The sequence below is a fragment of the Leptodactylus fuscus genome, chromosome 4, assembly GCF_031893055.1.
Source record: "Leptodactylus fuscus isolate aLepFus1 chromosome 4, aLepFus1.hap2, whole genome shotgun sequence".
NCBI classification, from domain to species: domain Eukaryota; kingdom Metazoa; phylum Chordata; class Amphibia; order Anura; family Leptodactylidae; genus Leptodactylus; species Leptodactylus fuscus.
In genome coordinates, this window is record NC_134268.1 from 84702475 (window position 1) to 84721562 (window position 19088).

The window sequence follows — 19088 nt, forward strand, 5'->3', positions numbered from 1 at the left end:
GATAGGAACACATTGCAGCCGTAAATGAATCCCAATTGGCGGTCGTAGTTTTTGGGTTATTGCTATGTCTCCTGTTTTACCTCTGTTTAGAGTATAGGTTAATTGTAGTTTAGACATGATGGTAGAAATAAGTTGTCTAACAAAAAAAGCTGTCAAAATGAGAAAACACTGCTTTAAAATGAAAGGTCCTGCTTACAGTATGTTCTGACACATCATTGAGATGGAGTGGTAAATGTACCGTAGCGCTTTTCATAACTTGGCACTGTATGACGGCACTCCCGTTGAATCGATTAGGATTTAATGTGTGGGGTGATAAAGGGGAGCCATTATTTACTAGTATGAATGTAGGGGTCATTATTCACACTTTGTTTTGCCATCACAAATAGAGGTTGGCAGTCAGTGTTTTCTATAAAATACATCGCCTGTGAAAATATTTATTCTCATGTAATATTCTTTTTGCCTATTCATATCTCTACAGGCCAGAAGCTGTTTAGCTGTCATGTCTGCAGCAATTCATTTTCTACCAAAGGCAGTCTTAAAGTGCACATGAGACTGCACACTGGTGCAAAGCCATTTAAGTGTCCTCACTGTGATATGCGTTTCCGGACATCTGGGCGCAGAAAGACGCACATACAGTGCCATTATAAAAGTGATTCCAAAAAGGTCAGGAAGCCTGTTGTGCGGAGACATCTTTCCCAGAATGCTGCTCCAGTTCCCAGTACAACTTCCAGCACCGTGGACTCCCTCCAGCCCATTAATCTACTGAACACCTCAACAACAGACCCCAGTGTCTTTATTACCAATAGTTCTGTTCTATCTAGTCAGTTTGACCAGAGTTTACTCCAGCAAGGTCTGGTTGGACAGGCAATTCTTCCTGCTTCAGTATCAGGTAAGGACAGAATGAGCAGATCTTGCTTACATTTGCCTTTGGCGGTATTGAATTTTTTTTTTTTTTTTTTTATTTCCCCTCTCTTATTTCTGCTAGAAGTGTATGAATAAATTGAATGTTACCAGTCACTCTGACACTGTCCAGAGAGATACAGACCTTTGTGAAAGTGAATGGTAACACATAATTGTCACTTATTTATAACATTCTAAGGGAGCGTTCACACTACCGTCGGTGTCTGACAGGTAGTGTCCGCTGCTGATATCCATTCAAAATCTTGCGCGGACATTAGCAGCGGACACTACCTGTGTCCGTGACATTTTGTATTGATTTAAATAGAGATCAGGTGCGTTCTTTTAGGGTGCATTCACATGGAGTAACGTGCCGCGTGACCTGGCACATTTACACTGTGTGAGATTTTGCGGGCCGTATACGATCCCATTGATTTCAATGGGAGCGTGGATCGTAAACGCCGCGTTATTTTGTGACCGTGATTTTGAAATCAATGGGAGCGTATACAGCCCGCAAAATCTCACACGGCGTGTACGTGCCAGGTCACACGGCACGTTACTCCGTGTGAATGGGCCCTTACAGTCCGTGCCTGTCCTTAACTGTCCGTTCCCAAAGATGTCCGACTTTTCAAGCGGACAGCAAAACCCGACATGTAGGTTTTTGCTATCCGCTTGAAAAGTCGGACATCTTTGGGAACGGACACTTAAGGACAGGCACGGACTGTAAAAGAACGCACCTGATCTCCATTTAAATCAATGTAAAATGTCACGGACACAGCGAGTGTACGATGCTGATGTCCGCACAAGATTTTGAACGGATATTAGCAGCGGACACTACCTGTCGGACACCGACGGTAGTGTGAACGCTCCCTAAGAGGAATAACAGAGATATCGCACGTTGCAAAGCTGTAAAAAATCACTCAACATTATTATGTCATAGGATTCAATAGAACAGATCTTTCAGAAGAGCTGGCAGGTCCTCTTCAAATGGAATGAGCCTCCAGAAAATGACCTATTTTTAAACCAAGCTTTTATGTCCAACATGTCTTCTATAAGGTTCTAAATTACCACTTTCAGACCAATATTGAGAGACAAGTGTTATTGTTGGTTTAATAAAAAGTTTTCCAATTTTCCAATATACTCTCTGTATCAGTTCTGCACGGTTTTCTAGATCTCTGCTTGCTATCATTCATTCTGTTCCTTCTAGTGGATAAACATTCTGACTATGGTCATGTGATTTATGGTCCATAGTCATGTGATGAGCACACAGGTGCAGAGCTGATTACCAGGCAGATGTCTGATTACTGTGCTGTGACTATAACGAGCTCTGCATTGGTATACTCATAACATGACCATGGACAGAATTTATATGGAAAGATAAGACCAAATATAGTTCTGCAGAAATGCCCTCATTCCTTATCATGAAGGTAGCTCAAACTGGTTTAGACTAGGATTGACCATTTACTAGGCTTTGAAGAATAAACATTTAGATATATTACATTTTTGGTTTATTTTTTGGCCTGTTGTGTGGGAGGAGGGATCTGCATGGCCAAAGCCAGAATTTTTTTTTTTTTTCTAAAAATTGGAACACAAACTGTAACAGTGTCTAAACAAAACCTTAGTGGGGTAATGTAAAATGTATAATTTTCTGTGATATCATTTTAATATCTATTGTGATGAAAAATCATGTGACTTTCCAATTTATGTAATAACATGTTTGTATAATATATATTTTTGTGCAGCTGGTGGAGATTTAACCGTTTCGCTGTCAGACTGTAGCTTGGCCACTCTGGAGGGAATCCAGCTGCAGCTTGCTGCCAATTTGGTTGGACAAAATGTGCAGATATCTGGAATAGATGCCTCGGGCATTAATAATATAACACTACAGGTAACAGTAAATATTATACAACCAGCAGTAAAGTTAGAGATGTTGTTCTCATTGACACTAAGTATGTTCTTCCTTCCTTTCTTTTTCTTTTTTTTTTTTTAATTTTAGATTGACCCCAGCATTTTACAACAAACACTACAACATGGCAGCATTATACCGCAGCCACTTACTGGTGACCCCACTGCAGTACAAGCCAGCAGCAGTTTACAGACCACTGAGAATGCCGTACCTGCAAATGTTGTACTTCAGCCTATCGCAAGTTTGTCACTTCAACCTGCTGCTACATCATCATCCAATCTGACTATTGCCCCCATCACTGAGCAAGAATCCGTACTGTCTTCAAGCACTGCAAGTAAGTTTCTTTAGTGTCATCATCATCATAGCCTTTTCTTGTTATCATCATAAATTTATTTTGCGTAGATTAGTATTCCCATTTTAGACATGTATAGTATATTCATTGGATCTTGCATCTGTCTTATTATTCAGTGGTCTTCACCTTCAAAAGTCAGCATGTACAGTCCAGGTTTTATAGTTCAATCACAATATGGCATCCTCCAGAGTCCACCAAAGGTTTTCAATATGATTATGGTCCTATAATCTCAATATTTCATCTCCTGTGAATCTCCCGAAATGTTGAGACTATGGGACCGTAGTCATATTGAAAACCTTATGTTGGTAAAGAATGCAATAACTGTGGGAGAAAATGGAGTATACACATTTCTATAACTTATAGTAGTTAGAAGTCTATGTCATAGAGAGAAAAATCTAACTTTATTTTACCCTCCTGTTTAATTCTGTAGTTGAAGACAGGAAGACTGAACTATACTTGGACCTATTTTCAATTAACTGCACATTTTAAAGGAGATATCCAGGATTTTCTTTTTTTATGACCTAATCGTAGAATAGGCAGTGAATATCTGATCAGTGGAGGCTGGCAGACTGCTCCTATGTGGATCAGCTGTCAGATGTTTAAGGCCTATCTCAAGGTTAGGCCTTAAAAAAGATAATCCTAGATCATTTTAAGTATATATAAGTATATCTTCCTCTTTAAGGGAACCTGAGTATCCATGAAAAGTCGGGACATGTGCAAGTTTTGCACAGCCAGTAAAGCTGCTTAGTGTCTGTTATTATTATTATTATTTATTTATTTATATAGCACCATTAATTCCATGGTGCTTTACATTTGTCTGTGAATAATATCCCGTCTGTAATCACACAAGTAGCCAGAAGAAGATACAAGTACCGTATTTTTTGGACTATAAGGCGCACCTGCAATAAAAGCCTGCTAAGGCATCTAGGTTCATATATAAGGCGCACCGGACTATAAGGCGCACCGGACTATAAGGCGCCTGTTGCTGCTTCTGTTCTGTGTGAGACACAGGGGACAGAAGCAGCAGCAGCTCCGGGGGATGATGCGCTCCAAGCTCTCCAGTGTGACACAAATTAGGTGGGGCTGCGGCCCAGGCCCCGACCACACAACAGACTGCTGTGAAGAACACGTAAGGCAGCGAGGGGGCACGGCCAGCAGCCAACATGGCCGGACGCTGTCCTAACATCGCGCCACAGAGTGCAGCAGTCACGGAGCGGTCACTTCGGCGCGGCGGAGAGACCAGCGACAGCACGACCGGGACCCAACCAGTTGTATTGGGGAAGAGACAGCTTCAAATTGAGTTTCTGCAACTTCCATTAGAGGTAGGACAGATCCATATATAAGGCGCACTGGACTATAAGGCGCACTTGCAATTTCTGAGAAAATTCTAGTATTTTATGTGCGCCTTATAGTCCGGAAAATACGGTACACAGTTAGACGTTTCTTGCATTGTAAGATGGGAGAGTCGCAGAAGCTTCAGACCTTTGCACAGAGCAGGCTGTGAGGATAATCAAACCATCTTCCACTCACTTTCTATATAAAAAAGAAACCACATTTTTAATTAAAGCACATTACACCGTGGTCCAGAATGACATGCTCTATGAAATGAAACTAAGTTGTCTGAAAAGTTAGTGACCAATTGACGTACAGCTGTACATCTTTCTTTTCTCTCATTAAATAGAAATTAAGTTTTATTAAATGGGTTATGTGACAACACATAAATGTTACCAGTGCATTCCCTAGTGATTGGAGAAACTTTGTTACTAATATATAGAAGTATATAAGCATGTAAACCAGAGCCCCAATGATTACATATACAGGGCACAGTGTGGTGCCACAAGTCTTTGCATGCTTCCTCGCCTGTTACCACTCTGGCTCTGTGTCGTCACCAATTTTAGTCTACTTCTGCTACACGTCCATAGTTTAGAAGAATGTCGGTCATATGATTGAGAATTGAAATACCATCAGGAAAGGCAGAGGAGCGAGATTTCCGACCCCTTGTTTCACTCTGCAAAGCTGTTATTGAGGACTTCAATGTATATTTGTAAGAAAGTTTATCCATTGTAGTGAATGCACTGATGAGCTTTAGTTCTTCCTACACAAACCATTAAATTATTATTTAAAATAATAATTAATGTAAAATATTTTGATTTCCTTTTCTTTGTTGTAAAACTTTTATATGTTTCCTTATTATTGAGTAAATGCATATATAACTTATGAAACAGCCATATTCAATAACTCAATATGAATCATTTTTTATTCCTATTGTATTTGATACAATTCCCTGCTTTGTCCATGGGTCAGATCGCTCATCTGTATTGTTGTGACCTGTCTCTAAACCCCAAGATATCATGGTCTTGCTCATGATATCTTAGTCTATTTAATTTAGAAATGGAAGAGAAAGAATAGTATTGCCATTAATTTTTTGTTCAGTCGGCCATCTCGTAATAAACCTGCAGCAAGATACTGTATAGAAATTACTTTTTCTATTTTGAAGTCAGAAAGCCTTGAAAAGTTAATCAAAATGCATAATTGTCCTGAAAATCTATGCAATACCCCGTGGAGTCATTTATATGCAGCGTTGATATTGACTATGTTTCTGCATGCAGATGTGGTATTGACAAAGTGAAGTCTGAATTACAGTTGTAATATGCCATAAATATTATAACCTTGTGAGAATATGTTTTACATGATCATTTCTGTCTCTACAGCTGGACAAGATCTTTCCCAGGTGATGACATCCCAAGGCCTGGTATCCTCCTCTAATGGACAACATGAGATAACCCTAACCATTAATAATTCCAGTTTAAGTCAGGTTTTGGCACACGCAACAGGCACCACTCCTACGACATCATCTGTTTCCCCACAGGAGATCACTCTCACTATATCTGGTTAGTTTCTTTCTTTGTGTACAACTAACGTATTTCCACTTGGTATAGTCACGAAGGCTTATGTAAAGGTCATACTTGCTTTTTCTTACCGTTGGCAAATTCTAGCCATGCGCTGTACTAGACAATTGATAGACGTAATTACATATTCGCTTCCTCCTCCAAAATGGCGGTTAAAGGGCATCTTACTTTCTGAAACAAAGTAATGGCTTTCCTGGAGGACTACATTGCAGAATCCCACTGTAGTAAACTATATGACTATGGTAAAAATCTATTTCCCCCTAGATGTAGAGGATACCCTCTTGTCGTGGTTACAGGTCTCAGTATAAAGAGATCATTGGAAATAACTCTGTACTGTTCATTCATATATTTGTACATTTTCACTAGACCGCCCTAGGCCGTCATTTTCCCAAACTCAATGGTACAATGTTTAATAACCTGTCTTTATACTCTAATCCACCCATTCCCTTAATCACCTTGGTCGCCCTCCTCCACGCCGGTTTTGGAAATTGCAGCGTGTCCACGCTGCGTTTTTTATCGCAAAGTGAGCATGGGATTCGCTTGAATCTCATCCACTTTGCAATTTTTATAAATCTTGGCCTGTGTGTGCAGACATGTTGAGAGCTCAATAGTACTCCTGTGTCTATGTCCTTGTTCTGACTATTTTCTTTATGTAGGACAAGATATCATGCAGCTGGGTCCTTCAGGAAGCAGTGAACTGAATGGAAACATGAGGCTAAATACACCTGCAATTACCAGCCAGACTCCAGAAACCTCACTATCACTAAGCAATGATCATATGCTATCACAGGCCACTACACTAACTACAACTTCAGGTATCACACTACAATTTACCTCTTTATTACCTCTTTAATGCGCATAAAGCTTTTTTTTGCTTAAAGAGGACCTTTCACCTCATGGGGCACATGCGGTGCTGTAATACACCGCTAGAAAGCTTTGCCATTGTGTGCCCCCAGTGAAGGGATATCACTGCCGGTACTGTAGTTCTTCACTGTCAGAAGGGCGTTTTTGACAGTCAGTCAGGAACGCCCTTCCTCACAGCAGCGTCTGTAGTGCTGTACTGTGAGAGGGGGCGTTGCTTACTGCCCAGCCATGACGCTGAGTACTCATACTCATCCTTCTGACAGTGAAGAGCTATGGTACCGGCACCAGGGGCACAGAACATGAAAGCCGATAGTGTTATGAATTCAGCACACTGTCGGCTTTCTAGCAGTGTATAAAACCGCATGTGCCACAGGAGATGAATGGTCCTCTTTAAGAACTCCATGCAGTTTTATTTGCAGTTATAAGCAGCACATTTTTGCTCTGACAGTAAACCAGATGTTTTCAATATAATATCCATTAACATACAGATGACATGCCAAGTAATATGTGCTACTCGCTATAGCTTACAGTTCTTCACTTAAAAGCACCATGTTTCCCAGCCTCAGTATTGAAATAAAATTCATATATTTCGAGTGCTTAAGCGAATACATTGGAGAGTTCAAAACACATTTGGTGAAAACCTCATTTTATTAAAGGCAGTCTGTCTCCAGAATTCAGCATATCAACCCAGCCCCGCAGATAGATAGATTAGAGTAAACTGCAATGAAATATTGTTTTCCCCTTGTGAATTGGTGCCTCAGTTGGTGAGATACCACTTTTTTTCTCTCAGGTGACTATGTTAGCACTAGATTTCCCAGCCTGTACCATATGTCGGGAGAAGGACTCCTAGCATTATAATTATGTATGATGCCAGGAGTCTACTCCTCCTAGCGACATACTGTTCCATAGTGATTAAAGTACAGGACCATATGTCACTGGGGGGCGGGGACTCCTAACATCATGTATAACTGTAATGCTAGGAGTCCCTCTCCCAGCATCATGTACAGGCTAGGAAATCCAGTGCACTCATGGAGGAGTCTCATATCTGAGACTTGGTAGTGTGAAAGCAGCATAAGGCTGTGTCCACACGATGGGTTTTTGCCAAAAAAAAAAAAAAAAAGTGTGCATTTTTAAAATCCACCCTTTTCTGCCAATCTGGCAAATGTCACTAACTGCTTGAATAGTGGAAAAACCTTTAAGAAATTCACATATACCATTACTTACTTTTGTTATACACATGTAAAGGATATGTCTTGATTTTAGTAATGCTGAATGGATATTTGTATCTTATTAGAACTTACCACATCGACTGGCAGTCTTCCTTGCACGACATCAATTACTCAGACTCCTGTATCTACACAAAGTCTGGTTATGCCATCTGGTGTTGGAGGAGATGGGAGCGTAACCCTAACATTGGCAGATACAGAGAGCATGCTGACTGGGGGACTTGATGCTGTGACGCTTAACATCACTTCTCAGGTATTGACTATATTTGTATCTGTACTACACACTACAGTTATAGCATGGCATAACACATGCATTAGTAATGCCGATACAGTGTGAATGGCAGTTGTGTTACATTTCATGGTGATGAACATCGTAGGCTGGTCAACTCCTTGAGCTTTAATATAGATGGGATGAGTGAAAACACTTGTAAGACATTGGTAAGAGGAGGAAAGAAACATGAGAATTATGATTAAGTGAAGAATGCCTTACATTTTATGGTGTATGTAATGAACAAACATATCACTAAGAGGAGGACAAGAACGTTATAAACTGGAGAAATATGAACATATTCCCCAAGCACAATGGAGATTTGGATATAATGAAAAGGAAAGGAGGATAAGGAAGCACAAAAGAGTTTATGTGGGATCATACACAATGTTCACATTTTACTAGAATAACAGTCTGCAATGATTTTCCTATATAAACCAACTTCATACAGTGTGTTTGAGCAAAGATAGTGGATGTATGGTTACATCCTTTCACCTCTTATGTTACAGGGGTTGTCCAGGCAAAAATAGACAACCCTTTTAACTTCTAAATCAGCCGAAAAAATATAAAATGCATGCTCGCCTGTCCCCGATGCTCCAGTGTCTTTCCGTGTGTCCCGATTGTTTTGCTCCTGAGGCCGCTGATCACATGACCACTGAGGCCAGTCAGCAGTTTGAGCGGAACTCAGGAAGAGACCTGGGAGAAGCCGCCAGAGCAGAAGAACCAGGACGCGCAGATAGACACCAGGGCATCGGGACATGTGAGTATGCATTTTTTTTTTTTTTTTTTTTTTTTTTTGGGGGGGGGGGGGTAATTTAAAAGTTAAAAGGGTTGCCATTCATTTGGGCCTACTCCGGAGCGGGAAGTCGCGGCTAGCTTCCCACGTCAAAATCAGGACCAAAATATGCAGTCACTAGCCCCGTGTGAACTAGCCCTTAGGGAGGCAAAAGCCTGTATGAAGTTGTTAAAGGGTTTTCCAAGATTCAGAATGTATCACCCAAAATTAAAAAATATCTGATTGCTGGAAGTTTCACCAGTAGGACTCTCGCTAAACATGAGAAAAGTTATCTTTCCCTGTATGAAAGGAGCATCAGGGACATAGGGATCTGTTGGTGCAACAGTATGGAAGCAGGGCTAGGTGATATGTTATGATGTGGAAATAACCCTTTTAACTCCTATGAGTGGAGTACATTACTGTAAATCATGTTATCTCCCATTTCATAGAACTTTTTTATTTTATTTTTTTAAAGTGTATATATAAATGTTCTATCTTGCTTGCCTTAAAGGGATCCTATCTTTCAAACACACTTTTTTCTGAGTAACACGTCAGAATAGCCTTAAGAATGGCTATTCTTCTCCTACCTTTAGATGTCTTCTCCGCACCGCCATTCCGTAGGAATCTTGGTTTTTGTCGGTATGCAAATGAGTTGTCTCACAGCACTGGGGGATGGGCCCCAGTGCTCAAACAGCACTGGGGTAGTCCCCAATGCTGCAAGAGAACTCTCTCCAGAGCCACCTCCATCTTTTTTAGCAACATCCTCTTCACCTGTCTTCTTCCGGTGCAGGTGTCAGACTTCTAGGCCTCGAGCAGAGCAGACTGCGCATGCTCACAAGCCACAAGAAAATGACCACTTACACAGTATTGTAAGAGGCCATTTTCTCGTGGCCTGTGGGTATGCGCAGTCGGCTCTGCCCGAAGCCTAGAAGTTTGAAACCTGCACCGGAAGAAGAGGATGAAGAGGCCGATGCTGACGAAGATGGAGCAGTCGCTTCCTTGCTTTGGTCCACGGCCGGTATTATTTAACATTACCACCACATTTGTAACATGTGTGTCCTTGTCTAGATGGCTACATAGCAAGTATGGTTGAAAAAAGTCGTTAATTTCCAACCTAATAATTACTTGCTTTGTTGATCCAGAGGAAGACTTAAAATACCCCCTGTAGGACTAATTATTATTGGTTTCTACTGACTAAATATTCTTCCTCAGGATATTTCATCTTCTAACATGCCTGTTATTTAAAAGGGCTGATCCCTTGCATTAGAAAGTGCCCAATCCACTGGCGTTAACCTTGACAGTACCGCATTTTACAGGAGCTGCTTCATGGTGTCCTGTTATAGCGGTACTAGGAGACTGGGATCTAGAATAAGGAAGTATCTGCTTTTCATTGAGTCATTCACAAGCGCTATCCCTTGACCTTTCTGTTTCTTTACTGTTTCTGGATGGCCTTTTGGTGAAAAGTTTGACCATCTAATTCTTGGTGTGGATGATGATGTGTTTTGCCCACTCAGGACCCCCAAAGTTGAATTAATTGATTTTACGATGTTTATATTTGATACCCCAGATTTTGTTCTACTTTTGGGTCAGCTGAAACTAAGCTGCTAGGCCATTTATAGTATTTGGTTGTTACATGAAGTTCAGTGGTAATAATTAGAATGCAAACCTTATAAACGATAACTTCTTGTATGGCAATAACTGAATAATAACTAAAACTGTACTTCAACCTTATTAAGTGATTTTGTGCAAGTTGGGTATTTTGGTTCCGTTATTATAGTATTCGCAAGTTTCTACCTGTGGTTTTATTTGGACTGAACAGGTCTCTACCGTAACTGCTGTTATTACACTCTGAAGTCTCTTTAGACCCCAGTGTTAACTATGGAGAGGTTCTGGACAGGTGAGTCCAAAACAATATATAATAATGTATAATTATATATAATATATAATAATAAAAAACAATATAACAAACAATATTACTCACCTTCGCTGGTCTCCAGTATCTGTCCCTATGCTCTTCGGGCCTCTTCCAGACTCCTGAATGACATATAAATAAAATTGTGGTTCTGGTTCAGGCAAGTTTGGTTGACTGAAACCTCCAGGCGAATCTCGTAAGACAAATCTTGTGAGGTTCATCTACAACGTACTCTCCTCCTGTATACTTCTGTGCCCCAGATCAATAACCAGCTGTGTTGGCAAATGGCAACAGTTAATTACGAGGTCAGATTATAATGAGGCAATTGAGCAATTACTTGCCATTGGGCCTTGGGTTACTCAACCCATTTCACCCATATTATAATCTTCCCCTGGGGGTGTGTTTTAAAAAAAAAAATGGCATGGCCTAAAATAATCGTAATCACCATAAAATGCAGTCGTGTTAAGAATCCATTTTCGCTTGGTTCCCTAGCTGTACTTGTCTACTCCTGGCCATCTTCTTTACCATTCTCCTGTATGCTCAAATGCTTCCTTTGTATCACCCTTTTTTTAAGCCTCTTTTGATTTTGGCTCAAAAAAATGCAGCAAAATCTGCAACCAAAAAAATGTTGCATTTCTGCTACGTTAGGTCTCATGTAGATTCTGCTATGAGAGTAAAACCATAAATGTTACATTTACATTTTTATAGATAGAGAACATCTGGGATATTTCTTCAGTCCTAGGAGTGACCTTTATCTTTTATCTCATTTTATCTAATCAGATTAGTATAAACTTGTATAATTAACACGGTCCTAACACCCACTGCACAATTACAGCAGATGTCAGGTCTTTAACATGGCGGCTGCTCAGGAACTGAGTGGTTACCATAACTGGTAGATCTTCGGTGGGTCTATTAAACATTGTAGACTTGGTGGCAATGCCCACACTACTGTTGGCAGCCTTACATCAGGACTACTGCTAGTACAACTTGTTGGTACTGTTACTTTGTGCATGCAATATGTTATCTTGGAGACACCATTCCACAGAATGGCTATGCTCACTGTAGCCATTCTTCCTGGCTTATGTGCACTAGTACAAGGGTGAGTGGGGGAGAAAACATGTCTGTTGCCCTGTAGAAAAATGCACAGCTTTTCTAAATTATTGATAAGAGCAAGAAATACACAGAGCGGCCAAAAGTCATGGGAAAGTACCGGGTGCGCCGTTAATAGTGGGTCACTCCTCCGCGAGCCCTGATAACTGCAGCAAGACAACAAGGCATGGACTCCACAAGGTGTTGGAAGAGTTCTGGTGGGATATTAATCTTTTGCAGTCTGCACTGCAGCCCACAATTGGTCCTGTATAGTTGGCACTGGGTCCATGAAGCGGACACTGGTATCCACAGCATCCCATAAATGCTCTATGGGGAAGATTTCAGGTGAACGGGAAGGCAAATCGAGAGTCGTGAAGTCACTGGTATGTTTATTAAGCCAGTTCCATGCCACCAACAAGCGATGACATGTTGCATTGTCCTGTTGGTACACAGTATCCCCATCAGGGAACTCCAACATCAGAAAGGAGTAGAGATGGTCTGCCATAAGTTGCACGTTTTGGATACCGGTCATTTATCCCTGTATCTGGACAATGGGGCCCAATTGCGACCATGTGAACACGGCCCAGCCCATGACGGAACCACCTCCCACCTGGACACATCCCTGTTGGCATGCAGGATCCATGGCTTCATGGGGCATACGCCACACTCTCACACGCCCATCGGCTCTGTACAACTGTTACCATGATTCATCAGATCATGCCATATGCCGCCACTGTTCCATGGTCCATTGACGATGGTCACGGGCCCATGCAAGTCTTCGAGATCTGTGTTGTGGTGTCAGCAAAGGGACAGGCGTCGTGCATTGACTGTTGAAGCCTATGCGGTGCAGTTCTTGGCATACAGTCCTGGTGGAAATGGGGTCCTGGCGCCCCACATTCTAATTGGCTGCGATTTGACCCACAGTAGACCATCGAGAGCCTCGTACGATTCTGCGAAGGTGACGTAACATCTGTTCAATCGTGGTCGACCGGTACACCGGTTTACTTGGCTGCCAACGTTGACTCTGCGATAAGAAAAAATGTAAAGGATGAGGTGGCACTACTGCATGCATACAAACTATGCTATGAGAGGTCAGGGGTAAATTCCATATACTTCACTGGTGGTGCTCACAGCAAGTAAAAAAGTTCATATACAGTCCAGAAAATAGAAAAAGCTGGGCACTCATCGTTGGAAGACTATAAAAATATTTCAAACCTTTATTTCAAACATCCATGTAAAATACAATATGGGAGGAGGCACGCCTGGGAGAGGAGAGCGACAGCCGTTTTGTGCTCAACCTTGAAAAAGTGCTACCAGCACGAAATGGCTGTCGCTCTCCTCTCCCAGGTGTGCCTCCTCCCATATTGTATTTTACATGGATGTTTGAAATAAAGGTTTGAAATATTTTTACACTCTTCCAACAATGAGTGCCCAGCCTTTTCTATTTTCTGGGTTGTCTCTGCGATATTGCAGGTCCACCCAAGACACTGTTGACTTTGGAAACCCAATTTCCCAGGTAATCTCCACAATGCTATGCCCCATGCGTCCTGCACCAATTATCATTCCACGTTCAAAGTCACTTAACTCGCGACGTGCTGCCATGTTCACGAGACATCTGTCTGCATCAGACTGCTCAGATAACCTGGTGACACTAGCGCCATAGGCCGCATCGCGTCACACTGTTTGAGCGTCATATCCAACACAACCGGCACTGGGGCACGCCTGCCAGTGACTTTTGGCCACTGATTGTATTTGATGATTTATTTCTGGGTTTAGTAATGCTTAGTACTATATTAGAAATGCATTTTCTAGGCAGCCAACCCACAGACATACAGTGAGAATATACAAATGCAGATGTTTTCCTCTGTTTAATTAAAACCCAAAATTCCAGTTCTGCAAAACAAGCCCCCATACTACACAGCTTGGGGAGGGGGATTTCTTAAGAATGGTGTTTTCTATGCCACTCTTAATAAATTTCCTCACTTCCAGCAAGATGCACCAGAATTAAGAGGCTCTGGCTTCTTAATAATTCTATTGTATCTTGTGAGAATTGTAATCTCATATCATGTATACCTAATACCAGTTTTCTGGCATGAGTTGACCCCCCACGTTGCTGTTTCCACTTTCATAAAAAGTGGTGAGCAGGGCAGACTTCCTTGGAATAAATCAGAGCTGTGTCAAAGATGTCCTACGTCTATATTGGTTTTCTGGTGTTCCTATGTTAGTAAATTTGCCCAAGTATCATTTGATATAAGAATTTTTTCTGCAGGGCATGCATAAAGATACTTAGCCTACAATTATAGTCCCTGAATTTAAGGTGAGCCGCCAAACTGGAGCCAGTTTAAAGAATATTAGGAAATATCGGACTGGATTCCTATACATCACCAGAGCTTAGAGCTGTAATAGGGTCCTTGAAAAAGAAATCTGCTCTATAGATGGCATCTCATCTCTAGAAAGTCAGAGGAAAGGACATTTCTTCATATTTACCTTTTCCTTTAATGTGGTGAACGCTGACAAGAACAATCAGCATTTCCATGTACCAAAAAGATCCATAATCACTAGCTCAATTCCAGTCCAGGTATAGTTTTAGGGAGGGCAAAGGTAAGACTCCCTACCTAGTACTAGAGCCTGGAAGCCCCAAATTCTTTTTAAAGCATAAGAAAGCACCAATTTAATAGATAACACATGGTGAACAGTGGCCTTCATGTTATGCCTCTGATTCTAGTGTTACATTCTATGTATGTGTATCCTTCTGGTTCTATGGGAAAAATATGTAAATCTGTTTCCCAAGATGTAAATAGGGAAACAGTGCCTCTATTTGCTGCCCTCTAGGGGTTATTCCCTTGAACATCATGCCCAACTTTCCAGCAAGCCTTTGCTACAATGATGCAGGATTTTTCCAAGTCAGTATCCCAGCTGTGGACAGCGCTGTTTCGATCTGGTTGGATCTCTTCAGCACAACCTAGGGAAAACTGACTTGGCAGAGGTGAGATACTTTTAGACCAGGTTTTGGGGATAATGTCACTTCCTAAGGAGAGACTACCTTCTCAGACGTATGGAGTCTTACAAAAAGTCATTTTAGTTCCACTGGGGGGATCTGTTTCCCTATTTACATCTTGGGAAACAAATTTGTATATTTTTCCCATAATCCCCCCAGTGGAGCTAAAATGTCTTTTTGTATGACTCCAAACACCTGAGAAGGTGGTCTCTCCTGGTTCTATAAGTTGTCAGCTGCATAGTAGCTTACATAAAAATCAGAAAACACATATTTGCATTTTGTGCAAATTGTTCCCTCAGGCTTGGTTATAGAACAGTCAAGTAGGACTATATGCGTATATATGCATATAATGTGTGTGCACAGTATGTGCATGACTGTGCCAGCATACAGTGGTTGCTGCTGTTCTGTAAACAGTCTCTAATATTTTATGCAAACACAACACGAAATAGACATGTGTGGTGTGTAAAAATGTAATTTAATATACCCTCAGCTGTGTCTCATTTATCACACAACGTTGTGCCAAGCCTGTTTTGTATCTGGATATCATTGGTGTAAAAATAAAGTAATGAGAGATATTATAGTAAAACATTGACTGAACATAAATTAATTGCTCAATATGTCCCTGAAAATAACCGTCAAGGGGAGATGTTAATTGGCACAGCTTGCACGGATTCATTTCTAGTAAGTCTTCTTAAGTGGAAACCAAGTCTCGATGCTGCTGAAGACATTAGTGCTAATACAAAGAGGCTTCTGGGTAAGCACACTTAATCAAGTTGTCATTTTGTCTCGTATGTAGGAAATGCAATTTGAGGTTTGAGAAAATACTATTGGCTGGACGGCTCTGACAAACAGCACCTGGTGCTCACAGCTTAAGTAAACAACTAACCTTATCAAGTATATTTTCTAAAAATAACAGGCTGAAGGATGACTTGGAATGACCCGGATCTTGTAGAGCTATATTTTTAAAGATTTTTTTTTTTTTACCAGAGCAAGTATTACATGGGAAATAAACCATGAGGAATGTGCTTCACATTTAATTATTAATAGAAGTTTTTGGACTGAGACTCACAATATAATGCTCTATAAAAACCCATCTGCCTTTTATCTTTATATAGCCAATCGATCAAACTGACAGGGGATGCTTGGCTGAAAACCTGGGGCAGTAAACCTGATTATGTAGGGGCCACATCACATTCTCCTGTACACTTACAAAGGCTAGCGATTAAATGTAAGAGCATCGGAAAGCCACAGTGGGAGGGATAGGGGAAAGTCAGCTATTAATGAGTTAAATCATGGGTACTGCTATAGAGCTTAAAATAGGTTTTATGTCTGAGAACTAGAAGCTGAATTTGTAATACACAAATAGAAACGGTAGAGATAAAGGGGTTATCCAACTTTGGAAAACAGATGGTCTACCCTAACGATAGGATGTCAATCTTACACTACATGTAGTACAGGTGGAGAGCAGTACACTACATGTAGCACAGGTGGAGAGCAATACACTACATATAGTACAGGTGGAGAGCAGTACACTGCATGTAGAACAGGTGGAGAGCAGTACACTACATGTAGTACAGGTGGAGAGCAGTAAACTACATGTAGCACAGGTGGAGAGCAGTACAGTACAGGTGGAGAGCAATACACTACATGTAGTACAGGTGGAGAACAGTACAGTACATGTAGTACAGGTGGAGAGCAATACACTACATGTAGCACAGGTGGAGAGCAGTACAGTACATGTAGTACAGGTGGAGAGTAATACACTACATGTAGCACAGGTGGAGAGCAGTACACTACATGTAGAACAGGTGGAGAGCAATACACTACATGTAGCACAGGTGGAGAGCAGTACACTACATGTAGAACAGGTGGAGAGCAGTACACTACATGTAGAACAGGTGGAGAGCAGTACACTACATGTAGTACAGGTGGAGAGTAATACACTACATGTAGTACAGGTGGAGAGTAATACACTACATGTAGCACAGATGGAGAGCAATACAATACATGTAGTACAGGTGGAGAGCAGTACACTACATGTAGAACAGGTGGAGAGCAGTACACTACATGTAGTACAGGTGGAGAGTAATACACTACATGTAGTACAGGTGGAGAGCAGTACACTACATGTAGTACAGGTGGAGAGCAGTACAGTACAGGTGGAGAGTAATACACTACATGTAGCACAGATGGAGAGCAATACAATACATGTAGTACAGGTGGAGAGCAGTACACTACATGTAGCACAGGTGGAGAGTAGTACACTACATGTAGTACAGGTGGAGAGTAATACACTACATGTAGCACAGGTGGAGAGCAATACACTACATGTAGTACAGGTGAAGAACAGTACAGTACACTACATGTAGTACAAGTGAAGAGCAGTACGCTACATGTAGTACAGGTGGAGAACAGTACACTACATGTAGTACAGGTGAAGAGCAGTACACTACATGTAGTACAGGTGGAGAGCAGTAAACTACATGTAGCACAGGTGGAGAGCAGTACAGTACATGTAGTACAGGTGGAGAGTAATACACTACATGTAGCACAGGTGGAGAGCAGTACACTACATGTAGTACAGGTGGAGAGCAGTACACTACATGTAGAACAGGTGGAGAGCAGTACACTACATGTAGTACAGGTGGAGAGTAATACACTACATGTAGTACAGGTGGAGAGCAATACACTACATGTAGTACAGGTGGAGAGCAGTACAGTACATGTAATACAGGTGGAGAACAGTACACTACATGTAGTACAGGTGGAGAGTATTACACTACATGTAGTACAGGTGAAGAACAGTACACTACATGTAATACAGGTGGAGAACAGTACACTACATGTAGTACAGGTGAAGAACAGTACACTACATGTAATACAGGTGGAGAACAGTACACTACATGTAGTACAGGTGGAGAGCAGTACACTACATGTAGTACAGGTGGAGAGCAGTACACTGCATGTAGCACAGGTGGAGAGCAGTACACTACATGTAGTACAGGTGGAGAGCAGTACACTACATGTAGAACAGGTGGAGAGCAGTACACTACATGTAGTACAGGTGGAGAGCAATACACTACATGTAGTACAGGTGGAGAGCAGTACACTGCATGTAGAACAGGTGGAGAGCAGTACACTACATGTAGTACAGGTGAAGAACAGTACACTACATGTAATACAGGTGAAGAACAGTACACTACATGTAATACAGGTGGAGAACAGTACACTACATGTAGTACAGGTGGAGAGCAGTACACTGCATGTAGCACAGGTGGAGAGCAGTACACTACATGTAGTACAGGTGGAGAGCAGTACACTACATGTAGAACAGGTGGAGAGCAGTACACTACATGTAGTACAGGTGGAGAGCAATACACTACATGTAGTACAGGTGGAGAGCAGTACACTGCATGTAGAACAGGTGGAGAGCAGTACACTACATGTAGTACAGGTGGAGAGCAGTAAACTACATGTAGCACAGGTGGAGAGCAGTACAGTACAGGTGGAGAACAGTACACTACATGTAGTACAGGTGGAGAGTATTACACTACATGTAGTACAGGTGGAGAACAGTACACTACATGTAATACAGGTGAAGAACAGTACACTACATGTAGTACAGGTGAAGAACAGTACACTACATGTAATACAGGTGGAGAACAGTACACTACATGCATTACAGGTGGAGTACAGTACATGTATGTAGCACAGGTGGAGAGCAATACACTACATGTAGTACTGGTGGAGAGCAGTAGAATAGAAGTAACACTGCAAGGGGAAGAACTGCACAGCCAGCCAGTGCATGCACTTCAGTAATAAAGCACCCACTGGTTTATACTGCACTAGATGTTCTACACTCCATGTTGAAAATACTGGAGCTGGAGGCGCT

At 41.5% G+C, this 19088-nt stretch overlaps 1 protein-coding gene across 2 annotated transcripts in view; it reads left to right on the forward strand.

Annotated features, from left to right (window-relative positions):
• The window catches only part of ZNF236 (zinc finger protein 236), a 97872-nt gene that overhangs the window by 58625 nt on the left and 20159 nt on the right, over positions 1-19088 (forward strand). For both annotated transcript variants that reach the window (XM_075270739.1, XM_075270740.1), the window contains exons 23-28: positions 479-889; positions 2640-2785; positions 2894-3137; positions 5867-6046; positions 6721-6879; positions 8223-8407. In XM_075270739.1, the coding sequence (XP_075126840.1) occupies positions 479-889; positions 2640-2785; positions 2894-3137; positions 5867-6046; positions 6721-6879; positions 8223-8407 (1325 nt within the window). The remainder of the gene's footprint in view (positions 1-478; positions 890-2639; positions 2786-2893; positions 3138-5866; positions 6047-6720; positions 6880-8222; positions 8408-19088) is intronic.